At 38.6% G+C, this 15,224-nt stretch overlaps 1 protein-coding gene across 1 annotated transcript; it reads right to left on the reverse strand.

The window, feature by feature from the left end:
• Positions 1 to 7,528: 7,528 nt before the first annotated feature.
• Positions 7,529 to 14,943, reverse strand: MANSC4 (MANSC domain containing 4). Its single transcript, XM_032432705.1, has 3 exons — positions 14,650 to 14,943; positions 11,752 to 11,886; positions 7,529 to 9,335 (listed from the first exon to the last, which is right to left on the reverse strand). Exons 1-3 carry the CDS (start codon positions 14,876 to 14,878, stop codon positions 8,662 to 8,664), a joined length of 1,038 nt encoding a protein of 345 aa, XP_032288596.1. The 5' UTR covers positions 14,879 to 14,943; the 3' UTR covers positions 7,529 to 8,661.
• Between the last annotated feature and the right edge of the window lie 281 nt (positions 14,944 to 15,224).

Raw genomic sequence — 15,224 nt, forward strand, 5'->3', positions numbered from 1 at the left:
TGTAATAGAGCTGTAATACATCACAGAATTGTGATGCCTCCAGCTTTGGTTTTCTTTTTTCAGAATTACTTGGGTATTCAGGGTCTTTTCTGGTTCCATACAAATTTTAGGATTGTTTTGTTCCAGCTTTGTGAAAAATGTTGATGGCATTTTGATAGGGATTGCATTGAATGTGTAGATTGCTCTGGGTAGCATAGACATTTTAACAGTATTTGTTCTTCCAATCCATGAGCATGGAATGTTTTTCCATTTCTTTGTGTCTTCCTCAGTTTTTTTCATAAGTGCTCTATTGTTTTCAGAGTACAGATCCTTTACCTCTTTGGTTAGGCTTCTTCCTAGCTTTCTTCTGGGTTTTGGTGCAATTGTAAATGGGATCAATTCCTTGATTTCTCTTTCTTCAGCTTCATTGTTAATGTATAGAAATGTAACTGACTTCTGTGCATTTATTTCATATCCTGCAACTTTGCTGAATTCCTGTATCAGTTCTGGCAATTTTGGGGTGGAGTCTTTTGGGTTTTCCACATAGAGTATCATGTCGTCTGTGAAGAGTGAAAGTTTGACTTCTTCCTTGCCGATTCCAATGCCTTTTATTTCTTTTTGTTGTCTAATTGCTGAGACTAGGACTTCTAGTACTATGCTGAGCAATAGTGGTGAGAGTGGACATCCCTGCCGTGTTCTGACCTTAGGGGACAAGCTCTGTTTTTCCTCGTTGAGGATATTAGTTGTGGGTTTTTTGTTTATGGCTTTTATGATATTGAGGTACATTCCTTCTATCTCTACAGTGCAGAGAGTTTTTATCAAGAAAGGATGCTGGGCGCCTGGGTGGCTCAGTTGGTTAAGTGACTGCCTTCGGCTCAGGTCATGATCCTGGAGTCCCGGGATCGAGTCCCACATCAGGCTCCCTGCTCAGCAGGGGGTCTGCTTCTCCCTCTGACCCTCTTCCATCTCATGCTGTCTCTCATTCTCTCTCTCAAATAAATAAATAAAATCTTTAAAAAAAAAAAAAAGAAAGGATGCTGTACTTTGTCAAATGCTTTTTCTGCATCTATGGAGAGGATCATATGGTTCTTGTCCTTTCTTTTATTTATGTAGTGTATCACATTGATTGACTGATGGATTTGTGAATGATTGAACCACCCTTGCAGCCCAGGAATAAATCCCACTTGGTTGTGGTGAATAATCCTTTTAATGTAATGTTGGATCCTATTGGCTAGTATTTTGGTGAGAATTTTTGCATCCATGTTTATCAGGGATATTGGTCTGTAGTTCTCCTTTTTGGTGGGGTCTTTGATTGGGGGTTCGAGGTAATGCTGGCCTCATAGAACGAGTTTGGAAGTTTTCCTTCCATTTCTATTTTTTTAAACAGTTTCAGAAGAATAGGTATTAATTCTTCTTTAAGTGTTTGGTAGAATTCCCCTGGAAGGCATCCGGTCCTGGACTCTTGTTTGTTGGGAGATTTTTGATTACTGATTCAATTTCTTTACTGGTTATGGGTCTATTCAGGTTTTCTGTTTCTTCCTGTTTCAGCTTTGGTAGTTTATATGTTTCTAAGAATGCATCCATTTTTTCCAGATTGCCTGATTTGTTGGCATATAATTGTTCATAATATTCTCTTATAATTGTATTTCTTCAGTGTTGGTTGTGATCGCTCCTTTTTCATTCATGATTCTATTGGGTGCTTTCTCTTTTCTTTTTGATAAATCTGGCTAGGGGGTTTATCGACCTTTTTAATTCAAAGTACCAGCTCCTAGTTTTGTTGATCTGTTCTGTTTTTTTTAATTTGTTTCATTGATTTCTGCTCTAATCTATATTATTTCTCTTCTCTCGCTGGATTTAGGCTTTATTTGCTGTTCTTTTTCCAGCTCCTTTAGTGTAGGGTTAGGTTGTGTACTTGGGACTTTTCTTGTTTCTTGAGAAAGGCTTGTATTGCTATATGCTTCCGTCTTAGGACCACCTTTGCTGCATCCCAAAGGTTCTGAACTGTCCTGTTTTCATTTTCATTTGTTTCCATGTATTTTTTGAATTCTTTAATTTCCTGACTGACCCATTCATTCTTTAGTAGGATGCTCTTTAACCAACATGTATTTGTGTTCCTTCCAAATTTTCTCTTGTGATTGAGTTCAAGTTTTAACACCTTGTGGTCTGAAAACATGCATGGTATGATCTCAGTCTTTCTGTACCAGTTGAGACCTGATTTTTGACACAGTATGTGATCTACTCTGGAGAATGTTCCATGTGCACTCAAGAAGAATGTGTATTCTGTTGCTTTAAGATGAAATGCTCTAAATATATCTATTAAGTCTGTCTGGTCTGGTGTGTCATTCAAAGACCTTGTTTCCTTGTTGATCTGCTTAGATGATCTGCCCATTGCAGTGAGGGGGGTGTTGAAGTCCCCTACTATTATTGTACTATTATCAATGTGTTTCTTTAATTTTGTTATTAATTGGTTTGTATAATTGGCCGCTCCCAAGTTAGGGGCATAAATATTTACAATTGTTAGATCTTCTTGTTGGGTAGACCCTTTTATTGTGATATAGTGTCCTTTTTCATCTCTTATTACAGTCTTTGGTTTAAAATCTAGTTTGATATAAGGATGGCTACTCCAGCTTTCTTTTGATGTCCATTATCATGATAGATGGTGCTCCACCCCCTCACTCTCAATTTGGAGGTGTCTTTGGGTCTAAAATGAGTCTTTTGTAGACAGCATATCAATGGGTCTTGTTTTTTATCCACTCTGATATCCTGTGTCTTTTAATGGGAACATTTAGTCCATTTACGTTCAAAGTAATTAGTGAAAGATAGGAAGTTAGTTACCATTGTATTATCTGTAAAGTCACTGTTTCTGTAGATTGTCACTGTTCCTTTCTGCTGTTTGTTACTTTTGGGCTCTCTCTTCCCTCAAAGGATTCCTTTTAATATTTCTTGCAGGGCTGGTGTAGTGATCACAAATTCCTTTAGATTTGTTTAACCTGGACGCTCTTTATCTCTCCTATTCTGAATGACAGCCTTGCTGGATAAAGTATTCTTGGTTGCATATTTTTCTCATTTGTTACCTTGAATATATCATGCCGGTCCTTCCTGGCCTGCCAGGTCTCTGTGGACAGTTCTGCTGCCAGCTTTATGTTTCTACCCTTGTAGGTTACAGACCTCTTGTCCTGAGCTGCTTTCAGGTTTTTTCTTTGTCTCTGAAATTTGCAAGCTTCACTATTGTATGTCAAGGTGTTGACCTCTTTTTATTGATTTTGAGGGGGCGTCTCTGTCCCTCCTGGACTTGAATGCCTGTTTCCTTCCCCATATTAGAGAAGTTCTCAGCTGTGATGTGTTCAAATCGACATTCTGCCCTCTCCTTCCCCCTTCACCTTCTGGGACCCCCTATTATCTGGATATTATTTCACTTTATGGAATCACTGGTTTCTGGAAGTCTTCCTTTGTGATCCAGTAGTTGTCTTTCTCTCTTCAGCTTCCTTATTTTCCATTATTTTGTCTTCTATATCACTGACTCTCTCCTCTGCCTCATTTATCATCTCTGTTAGAGCCTCCATTTTTACTGCATCTCAGTAATAGCATTTTTAATTTTGGCCTGATTGTATTTTAGTTCTTTTATTTCTACAGTAAGGGATTCTCTATTATCTTCCATGCTTTTTTCAAACCCAGCTCGTATCTTTATAATCGTTTTAAGTTCTAGTTCAGACCTGTTACTTATATCCATATTGATTAAATCCCTGGCAGTGAGTGCTACCTCCTGTTAAGTTTCTCCGTCTCGTCATTATGTCCAGAAAAGAATGGAAGAAAGAGAGAGAAAAGACAACAATACTTCCAAAAAGTGGCTGCTTTTCTATTTGTAGCATTGCAGCATTTCTTTTATCACATCTCCAGTTGATATTGCAAGTGTTCAGAATGATTTGATAATTATCTAGCTGAATTCCAGGCACAAGACAAACATAGGGTCCTCTCCTCCTCCGCCATGTTAACTCCAGAAGCCACATCACATTTAAAATATTTTTTCATATTAATGCATTATAGCAATGATTATTCAACAGTTTTCTTATTTGTACAATGTGGCAGTAGAACTAATTAGAAGATCTATGTGATTCCTTCTGGTTTGAAAGTTTTTATTTCTGCCATCACTTTAATATTCATGTATATACATATATTGTTATTTTGTCTCTTATTTCTTTCCCTACAAATTAGCACCTATTGGGTGCTTTTGAATACACATCTTCCTCAACTTATGATGTGGTTATGTCCCAATAAGTCCATTTTAAGATGAAAATATTGTAAGTTGAAAATACATTTAATACACCTAACCTACCAAACATCATAGCTTAGCCCAGCCTACTTTAAACATGCTTAGAACACTTCACATTAGCCTGCAGTTGGGCAGAATCATCTAACAAAAAGCCTATTTTATAATGAAGTGTTGAATATCTCATATAATTTACTGAATACTGTACTGAAAGTGAAAGAATGGTTTTATGGGTACAAAGTGGTTGTCAGTATACCGGTTGTTTACCCTTAGATTGCATGGCTGGATATGAGCTTTGACTGCTGCTGCCCAGCATCATGAAAATGTATCATCACATACCACTAGTCTGGGAAAAGATAAAAATTCAAAATTTGAAGTGTGGTTTCCTTAGAATGTGTTATTGCTTTCACATCATTGTAAAGTCGAAAAATCGTAAGTTGAGTCATAAGTCAGGACCAGCTGTAATGACTGGTTATTTGGGAAGAATCCAGTCCCCTGAATATAGTTCAGTGCTTTTTTACACAACTGCTGTCTATGCAATGCATTTTTCACAGATGCCAATTCTGATTAGAAACAGGTTCTTGGAAGTATTTTCTAACCTGAAAAGTTTGCTCCATTCCTCTCTTTTGGTTTCATTTTATGTTAATTCAACTCTGTTTCGCATCCTCCTTTCTGCTTTCTGGGGCTTATTTCTCCAAGCCCATGCTTGCAGAAAAGTGGAAATGGAGATTAACTGGTATTCATCTCTCTAGATTCCCCAGTTAGAGTTTCTGCAGCTCAGAAAAGAGATGAGTTGTAAGGACCTTGAAATTAATTGGAGTAAATGACGAAATAAGAACTGTCCTATGAAACATTCCATTCAATTTAGCTGTCAATTCAGTATTTTAAAGTATATCTGTTATTTCTTACCACTTCCAAAGTTGTAAGTGATTAAGTTAAATTAAAATAGAGGAATTATTGAGTTTGTTACTTGTCTAAGACTTATTTTGCCTAACAGAATTAGAGAACATAAAGCCAGAAAGAATTTGAAAACAGTTACCCAAAGGATTTATATGAAATGAAGGTATGATTTGGTATTAGCAAGGCCAAGAATCTGTATGTTATTAAGTACAATAATATGATCTTGATTGAAAAAAGAGATACATTGTAATCTACTGCATAGAAATAGTAAATGAAAAGCAAAGTTAAGTAACTTTTAGATCAGGTTTAAAGCATACTTTATGTGTGTTGAAATGTTGTATTTCTTAGAGATTCATGGAGTTTAGGGAAATTCAGATGCAGAAACAGGATTGAAGACAGGAACATTTTGAAAATAGAGGTTGAGGAGAAATGATCATTTGGGAACATGTAAATAGGTAGTAGATTAGTGTCATCTGTCCTGTAGTAATAATACAGGGCAGATGAAAACAGAGGAAGTAATGATGTATAATAAAGAATCTGACCTGGCCCAAAGAGAGGTCTGGCCTTTGCCTGCAGCTTCTAGGAGGTAATCTATGTCATACCTCATAGGAATATCTTTGTTTAGGGTGAGAGCCAGTCACAATGGATTTTAGGGTGGGGCTGGCCACACCTAACAGTCTTAGCCATGCCAGAAAAACCACATGATTTAGAGTAAGGGGCACTGAGTCAGCTGGGATCAGTCAACCTGGCAGCTGAGATCAACCACCCAGGTAATCACTCAGTCATACCCGTGTAATAGAGCCTCTATAAAATCTTTGAACGCTGAAGTTCGGGCAGGTTTCCCTGGTTGGCAATACTCGAGGCGTATTATCATACACTGGTACAGGAAAAGTAACACAGCTTGCCTCCAGGGGGAGAAGACACCAGAAGCTATGGCTTTGGAACCCTCTGTGACTTCATCCTATGTGTTTCTTCCCTTGGCTGATTTTAATCCATATCCTTTCCCTGTGATAAACCATAACCATGAGCATAACAGCTTTCCTTGAGTTCTGCAAAATATTCTAGTGAATTATCAAACCTGAGGGTGGTTTTCAGACAGACCTCCCTGCTCCAGATTTATACTCAGTGTCTTGTCTTGTAGAGCACTGTACCCTCTAGTCTTTGCAGTTTGGCTATCTCCAGGCAACTGACCTGAAGACAGGCTGTAGCTCTGACACCTAATGGCAAAATCTTAGAGCTGTAAGGTTAGTACAGATCTGCCTCAAATGGAAAGCAGATGCGATCATTGTAATTTTAGCAATAAACAGCCCTCTTTTTCATTAATCAGATCTTTATCTGTTAAACTATTAATTGAGCCAATATATACAATGAACATGATCATATTTATCCTTATAACGAGTCTAAGGGATATTTGCTGCATTGATACAAATTCACTGCTGACGTCAAACTCTTAAAATTACAAAACTCAGAAGTTGCTTAAACACGTAGGCAACTAAGAAATAGGACAAATCTGTTTCCTTAATTGTGGCATGCTTTATCGTTCTTTCTTTCTTTGCGTATAGCCTTCCCAGCATTGGTAAGTATTTCATAATACTGGACAGTTACAGACTTTTTAAAAGAGGTCTGGCCAGTTACAATGTTGGAAGATTTCAGTGTCATGGCTACTTTGCAATTGAGTGTAACAGTCTTGGCCTTGGTTGTTGACTGGGCCTTGAGAATCTCTGATTGTTTCTTAAGAAAGTTTTAAATTCTATTCAGAAGTTCTCCTTTGGTCCTTGTGGCTTCCAGGAAGAGCATGGTTTCTAGGCTCGGCAATTTTTGCTTCCTGGCTGACTCTGGTCTGGTTGTGTCTACAGTCGAATAAATGTCCTCAGTTTATCTGATGGTCACAGGTGGTGGCTGAAGAAGAGGAGTATGAGTTTGTTTTCTTACAAAGGTAAATATGTTTTCTCAAATTATGGTCATTTCTATAAAACTATCAATTTTAGGAAATGAGCAAATTCTGAGAAACCCCAAGGAAGAAAAGCCTTTTTCTAGCAGCCCTGGTTTTTTGGGAAACCTTTAAGCAACTTGTATATATTTTAAAGAAAAATAATCTTTTAAAAGACTGTACAAATAATTTTTAAAGGCTCCTTCCTGAATTATTTACTTAAATATAATTTTAGGATAATTTAAATCTTTATATCCTCCCTACATAGTGTGAACATTTTTCCCCCTAATGAATTAGGAAGGAAACTGATAAAATTTATGATATTTAATATCATGACTAGCAAATAAGGGTAAATCGATGAAATTTTTAAATTCAGATTTTTATTTGTGGCTAATATTCTACTGATATTTTGTATATTTCTTTCTTATATTAAAAAAAGAAATAGACATTTTTTCCCCCACACAGTATCAACATTAGGGAAAGAAACAGAAACACCTCTTAAGCCACTGGACAATTTGTTTTAACATATGAGAGAACAGTACTATTTTATTAATCCTATAATAGGATTTCCTCTTATCTATTCTTCAGGCTTATTGGCTATCTTTTAATATCTGTCCTCACATTTAAAAAGAGTTTCCAGGATTAGATTAAGGGTCTAAAGTTTAAAATCACTGGAGACTTGATTGAATTAAAGTGTCTGCACTTCAGGGTGGGGGTGGACAGAGCTCAAATACCTACAGCTAATATTTGCACCTAGGAAACAGTGCATACACGTGAGGGATGTAAACTAAAACTCCCAAGCTTTATTCAACAGAGATAACACAAAACTCAAAGATTGCAGTACCAGAGTTATTTAAAGGCATGTCAGCTTTAAAAAAATGAAGATGGCTTAGGATTAAAAGGAATTAATCAAGTGAACATTAAAACTGTATTAAAAAAAGGCAGCATTTGCACATGGGTTAGTAACTGTAATAATATCGCTCTTCTGTCCAAACCACTAAAAGGTTTTATTAACATACATGACAATAATTTGACCTTAACAGGAGATAAATATGATGTTATGGTGTTTTCCTCTCTGTATCTTTTTTCCATGCTTTTTGGGAAAATGGAAGCTTTTAATCAAACTGATTTCAAGCATGAACTTTTGAACCAGCTTACCTATTAAGTCCTGCCTTCACTACTTATTAGCTGTGTGATTTTAGGGAAGATATTTAGCCTCTCTCTTCTCATTTTCCTCATCTGTACAATGTGATAATAATACTATAATGGTTAATAAAAGTACACCTAATTCATAAAATTATATCCATGAATGAATATATGTACAGCACTTAGAAGCATATCTCTCATACAGTGCTAAATAACTGCAGGGGTCAGAATTTTGGAACTTTGGCAAAGGGTACACTGTTCAAAAAATAGAAATAATCCAAAAAAGCACTTAAGTTTATCAAGCATTTGGCCTTTTTTAGAGACTGGTAGGAGTGAGCATCCTGTGCAATTATTTTTTTTTTAACCAAAGAGCCCTTGTCTTACAGAAAACTAAAAATGATACTCTTGAAAGCTTACAATCTCCCTGTAACTTTTACTATTAAGAGTTCTCCTTTAGACTGTTAAATTTTTTAATATGCTTGGATCCTGACTTTCTCTGTCCTGGCTTATACTGGCCCTGCTGCTTTCTACAGCATCCAGATGCCAGGATGATTACACAACAGCAAAGAAAGATGACAGAGGTACAGAGGACCACCGGAGCCAGCCACATCTTTGAAGTCACAGATGCCCATTCAGATGTCATGTCTTCATTCTCACATGTGTGGTTTCTGCTGTTGGACCCCTTGGTTTTGTTTAGTAATTGCTTGCTACTATTGACTTGGGATGGAATAGGCCTATGAAAAAGTTTCGTGTCTATGGGAACAAAGAAAGGAGAAATAGTCTTGTTATCTGGGTTATTGATGAAATCAGTGCTGTGTGACACCATATTTACCTCTGTGGTAATGGAGTCATTCAGGGAAATGAGTCTTGCCCAGGAATCTGTGGTTAATTCCTTGGAATACCTGGTATTGTTTGTGTTGACAACCAAATCTTGATGTGGGGTTGATGATGGTGCCTCTGTTGATGGTAGCATTTGGTTTATCACGGTAGTTTGTTGTTTATCTAAATGTGTAGCTTTTAAAATCCTTAGTCTGTCCCATGTGTTAGATGAAGAACGGGTATTTAGATATGTGGGAGATGATTGTTCAAAAACCAGCAAATCTGGATCTATACCTGAAAGATAAATAAGGCATCATTCATTTTATTTTTTATTTCAATGAGAGAACCTCAAAGCACAGGTTGGAGAAGCCTTGGGTTTGCCACTGAGTTAGTGAACTAAGCTTACGTTCAAATTCTACTATTGCATACTTCTGAAAAGGCTTAGAAACATACTGACCACATTTGAACTTAACTTTCTAGAACACTTTCTGTTATAAACAACTTTGGCTACATCATAGAAGATTCTTTGTGTCTGCCTGGGTAACAATAGCCAATGTTAGTGCAAGAATTGCAAAAGACAGTAACCATTTGAGATATATGGCATCTTAAAGTTTTAAAAGATAAATAATACAGAAGTGTAACTGTATTCAAAATCATGAGCAAAGCCCTCCGACTCCTCCCTATCCCGGTCCCTGAGGGTCCTGACTTTGTCTTCAGTATTTTCTCTCTTGTAAAGGAACTCCTTTCCCTCTGACTTCAGACACATGCAAATATTGCTCCATCTGTAAAGGGGAAGAAAAACCTCTCAACAGCTTTTCAATTGTCTCTCCTGTCAGTTTCTGTCTCTCTCCCTCTCTCCCTCTAGACACACCAACATCCATTTCCTTTCTTTGTTGTTTGCCTTCTGCCATCTTGTTCCATCCTCGCTATTCTGTCAGAATTATGCTTCTGAGGTAATCAGTAGTTTCCATATTTCCTGATCAGCCTCATTGCTTTGACTTCTCTTTTATCCTCAATACTGCTGGCCATCCTTTCCTTAAAATTCCCCCTCCGTGACTCCCTGGAACACAGATTCTCTTGGCACTTTACCTCAGACTGCCTGCTTCTCATTTTTTCTTTCTTTAGCTAGTTCTCTCCTTGGTCCAAACTGGTTGTGTGCTTTCCACAATCTTTAGTCCTTGGTCTTCTGCTGAATTATCCCTTCATCTCACCCATTCACCACACACACACGAGTATCCTCATCAACTGTCACCACTGCATCAGTGACACTGAAATCCACATGACCAGTTATTTCCCCTTTCTTGGTCTCCGGTCTCATTTCTCCTGTGCTCTACTGAGGGTTCTCACCTAGACATCTCATGTCATCACTGAACATTCCCAAAGCCAGAATCATTTTGTCTGGCTCTCTGTCTCTTTCAGTGACCTCACCAATCTTCCATCATCCATGCTGGAATCTGTATGTACACAGAGGAATCATTGACTCCTCTCTCTTCTTTTCCTTCATCCAAGAAGTAACTAGGTCCTATCCAGTTCCCTCCCAAAGTGCTGGTAGTCATCCCTCCTGTTCATTTGCAGTTATGGTCACCTTCTCCAGATCTAATGCCTCCCTGACTAGATATTCTAATTTGCATCCCGCATATAATTTTCCTAGACTAAAGACCACCACACTCATCACTTTAATGATGGCATTTTCTCATTAAATGCCTTTGCTGGTTCTCTCTTGCTGACAAAGTCAAACCAAAACACTGCTCTGTCCAAAGCCCTTTTGTAACCTGGCCTACCCTATCTTACCCAGATTTTCATTGCAACCCCAAATGTGCCCCTTTTGTAGCCAGACCTGTTTTCTTACTTTCCAGTGGTGTGACACAGAACTCCTTATCTTGCCTCTGCCAGGCCTCTTCCACAAAGCTGCCTCTGAATTTAGCTTTCTTTAGTCTCCTCTTCTTTTGAGTGCTTGTACTTGAGGCAGTATCACACATTTTGGTATTCAATTACACATTGTACACTAATTGTGAGATTTGTCACATCAACTAGATTGTAAGAAACTCGAGGGCAGAGATATGGCTGCCATCTTCTGCAGTGCTGCTCCCAGCCTGAATTAGCTGTTCAGTAAGTACAAATCGATGACGAAATTTATCGCCTTTGTATTTGGATGGCAAAAATCTATTCTTTCGTGTTTACCAGTTTGCAGCCTGAGTTTATATACATGGGCAAGGGACACTTGAGTGTGTATTTATCTAAAATAATGGATATCTTGGTTATCTTGGGACCATTGGTATGCTAATGTATGTTCGTAAGTGCATTTCCTTGTCCTTGACATCCATCTTTGTAGAATCCTTGTATGCAGTGTCGATGGACCTCAAAACTGCCATGAAGCTTTTTCTTTATTCCTGGTAGCACCCTTAGCCCCCCCAGTAGAAATGCCTTTTTTGCCTCTTGCTGGGGGCTCCTGGAATAAATGTAATGCTTAAGCTCTTCTTCAATCACATATGATTTGTTACCATCTGGAATGAACTCATCATTGCCGAGCATGCCAAACTAAAGCGAATTTACTTTTAGTTTTCTGCCCTGGATGCCCAAACCTTTTCCAGATAGAGATTGCTGGAAAATAATGATTCAGGTTGTTGCCAGCCAGTTTCTAGGGTTATACATCTCTACTAGAGCATTACCAACATTCTTCAACATAAATACAAAATACATAAGTCATTACCTTCTGTTATGTTGTATAAAATGGCACTGGTTCCGGGCTCTAATATGCAGCTCTCCAGCGTGGGGCAGTGAATATGGAGGCAGTTGACGTTGTCATGAATAGGATCATGGTAGAAGACAGCCACGTTACAGGAAACTGAAAGGAAAAGTGCATCTGCAGATGGTTTTGGTTTCTCCCAGCTTGATGAGCTCTGAGTAATTTATATTTCTTTCAAGAACATTGGATTAACAGCAGTATATTGCAGGGCTATGTTCAGACATCTTACAGAACATTGTGAACTACAGTAACTGGTTTCCCTGAATATGGAAAATGCCCTTTTAAAAGAAACTATCCACTGATTTTCTCTAATCTTTCACACATTCCATTCCACACAGGATTACCCGGAATCATTTTCCAATCCCAGTATTTTATGTTCATGAAAAGTTCAATTGGCTACAGAAGCCCCTCGGGCTTATCAGATTTATAGTTGCAGTGCCCTCTCAGAATGCTAAGGCACTGGAGTTCACCAGAGAAAGAAATAAGAAAATAACGTGACAGATGTAACAAAAGAGGGAGTCATGGGAAGGCAAAAACTGCAATTACTGGGAGAGGCCCAGATGGTGGAAAGGCAGCAGGCCAGGTGAACACTACCCTGATCCTGATTATAGGGGAACACTAGTCCCATGTTGCAAATCACATCCAACGAAAAGCCTATTCAGTGTCCTTTAAAGAGGAAGAGAGTCTACTGACAAGGATGTGAGCATTTGGAATTCTAATGGGTAGGGGTACATCACTGATGCCATCCCCCTTCTACTAAATAAGTTTGCTCCATAAAACAGACCATGTTATTTCTGGAAAACCTGAAGTGTGATTTGCTGAGTGCCAGTCTTCAGTCTGTCCTCCCCAAAGTGCAAAACAGGCTTTCCTCCTGCTGCAGTGTAGTAGGGACCATGCGCTGGGAAATATCCATTGACCAAAGGTATCAACTTCTTTAATAAAATAAGATTACAGAGGAATAGCATACAATTACTAGACCTCAGAGTATGCCTAAAGCTGTTGTGGAATTGCGGTTGGCAAAACCTCTGCTGCTTCTGTGTAAGGTTAACTGTGGGGAGCTTCATCCCCCCTCCACCCCGTTACTTCTGGGGCATCCAGGAGGATAAAGAAGAGGGCAGAATTCAATTAATAATACATTGCTAATACATTTTAGATTACAAATGCATTCCCTAAAGACTGGGCTGTCAAGTTCAAGGGAAAGGACTAAAAAATATTCAAATTTAGACATCTAAATTTTTGATAAGAAAATAATTGATGCTGTAAAGAGAGCAATTTTAAAAGATGTTTTATATTCCTCTTTGTGTACACTTTAGAGTTCCAGTTCCAAACAGGTTAGCTATTGCAGGACTGTGGCTTTTTAAAGTTCTGGCTTCCAGCTAAAAACAGAGACGTGTGTTCGTGCCCTTTCTTTTGGAGGAAGAAAACCACAACTTGGAAGCTACAGAGGCTCTAAAATCATGGAATTCTACTGGATGCTTATAGTATCCCTGGAAGTCGAGAGAACAAAGTTTCCCTGCGATGGACAGTCAGGTAAATTGATGCCATGGGAAAATGCTGAAAGATATCCCCCCTCACCCACCTTCCTCAAGGCTTATGGGAATTAGAAGCATCTCTAAGGTGAAAATCTGGATTGGCAACCTTTTCAAAAAGATTCCCCTTTAGGGGCACCTGGGTGGCTCAGTCAGTTAAGCGTCTGCCTTCGGCTCAGGTCATGATCCCAGGGTCCTGAGATCGAGCCCCACGTTGGGCTCCCTGCTCAAAGGGGAGTCTGCTTCTCCTTTCCCTTTGCCGCTCCCCCTGCTTGTGTGCTCTCTTGTGCTCTCTCTCTCAAATAAATAAATAAATTCTTAAAAAAAAAAAAAGATTTCCCTTTAATAAATTAATTGTTTTCTTGTGTGCAAGAAATTAATTGTGTGCAAGAAATTAATTGTTTTCTTGTGTGATTAACTTTTGAGGGCTTAGCCTGGGGCAGCTTCTCACACTGTGGTGGTTTACACCCTCCGGTAGCCTCAATCTGCATCCCAGAAATCTTCCATGCAGACTTGGATAGGAGGCACTGGCCATTAATAAGTTGGTATCAAACCATGGAAAGAAAGTATGGAAGAACCAAGAGAATTATTTTAAAGTGTTGTGTTGCTTTTGCTGTTTCTTTCCAAGTAGCTTTAAAATCTTGGAAAAATGAAAAACAAATGAAAGAAGTCTTTAGACGATTCTAACTGGAAATTCTGCAATAATGAAATGTTTTCCTCATTATAAGCCTTGATCATATTACATGGATGATGCTCTGATTCTGGATTTCAGACAAAAAAAATCAGAATATTTAATATATATATTTCTTTTCTTTCTTTTTTGCTATTTGACATATATCTACCTATGTCTTTCAAAACACCAGTCACAATTGAAATTCCTGCTCAGTGCAACCCGCATTTGCTCAACACAAGCAAGCACATTTCAAAAATTTGAAATACCAATATCACCAAAAGAACTTTGAAAAGGAAATTATTATAAATATTTTTGAAATCAAATATGCCATATTTGGGGGCTATGGAAATATCGTTAGTTAACCGTTGAGGAAATAGTTTCATTTAGCACTTTAGTGAAGAAAAGAAGATTCTCTGTTACCTGTGGGTTCCATGGCATTCTGGATCATTACCAGATTTGTAAACTGAGCCGGCACTGACCCAAACAGCAAAGTCAGTCTCAATCTCTCTGCCGCTCTCCCCCATCCCCATGTCTCTCCCTCACCTTCCCTCGTCCTGTTCATCTGTTTGTTCACTGGAACCTCTGCCTAGGGCTCCTTACTTAGATCTTCATTTTATAAGTTTCTCCTGATTTTTGCGCAGGCATATCATTAATACTTACCATCCTTCCTAAGGCAGCAGCTCCTGCTGCATTTCTGGCCTGTGCTTTCAGAATAATACTTCAGGAACTGAGCTCCCAGCTTCTGAGACTCCTCCAGGTCAATCAGAAGCCCTGGGAAGCGACGGATCCAACAGTCTCTGTAAAAAATGGTGGGTGAGCAGAGAGAGTCTGAGGTCCACCCCATGCTTAGGAGCAGTATCAAGGCTGTTGCCACCACCACGACATGCATTTCCCTGGTAGAAAGACCGGGCAAGAAGTTCGAGTTCCAGACAGACGCCGAAGCTGACCATCAGGGTTTAGGACAGTTTCTGGAACTTCGAGACTGTTGCTAAGGGACTCTCCTGGAGGGTCACCTTCTAGAAAAATGAAGCCATTCTTTGACTGCATAGTGATTTTTCTTTTGTTTCTTCCCAGCTGAGCCCTAGGTGAACATTTGACTTTCTGACGTTAATGTTAAACATTTTCCAGGCCATTTTGATACTCTGTCCCTTACCCTCTTGAAGACACAGATTCTCTCCTCTGTTTTTCTTCTTTTTCTGAAAGTGAATAGTCACAGACACCTCTTACTAAGTAAA

Source organism: Phoca vitulina, unplaced genomic scaffold (genome assembly GCF_004348235.1).
Source record: "Phoca vitulina isolate PV1807 unplaced genomic scaffold, GSC_HSeal_1.0 scaffold49, whole genome shotgun sequence".
NCBI lineage: Eukaryota > Metazoa > Chordata > Mammalia > Carnivora > Phocidae > Phoca > Phoca vitulina.

Excerpts from the sequence above, each read along its gene's own strand:
- MANSC4 (XM_032432705.1), bottom strand. The coding sequence starts at position 14,878 with ATGCATGTCGTGGTGGTGGCAACAGCCTTGATACTGCTCCTAAGCATG. Across the intron at positions 11,887-14,649 it reads CTGCTGCCTTAGGAAGGATG|TTTCCTGTAACGTGGCTGTC; the intron begins GTAAGTATTAAT and ends TTTTCCTTTCAG. Across the intron at positions 9,336-11,751 it reads TTTATACAACATAACAGAAG|GTATAGATCCAGATTTGCTG; the intron begins GTAATGACTTAT and ends TTTATCTTTCAG.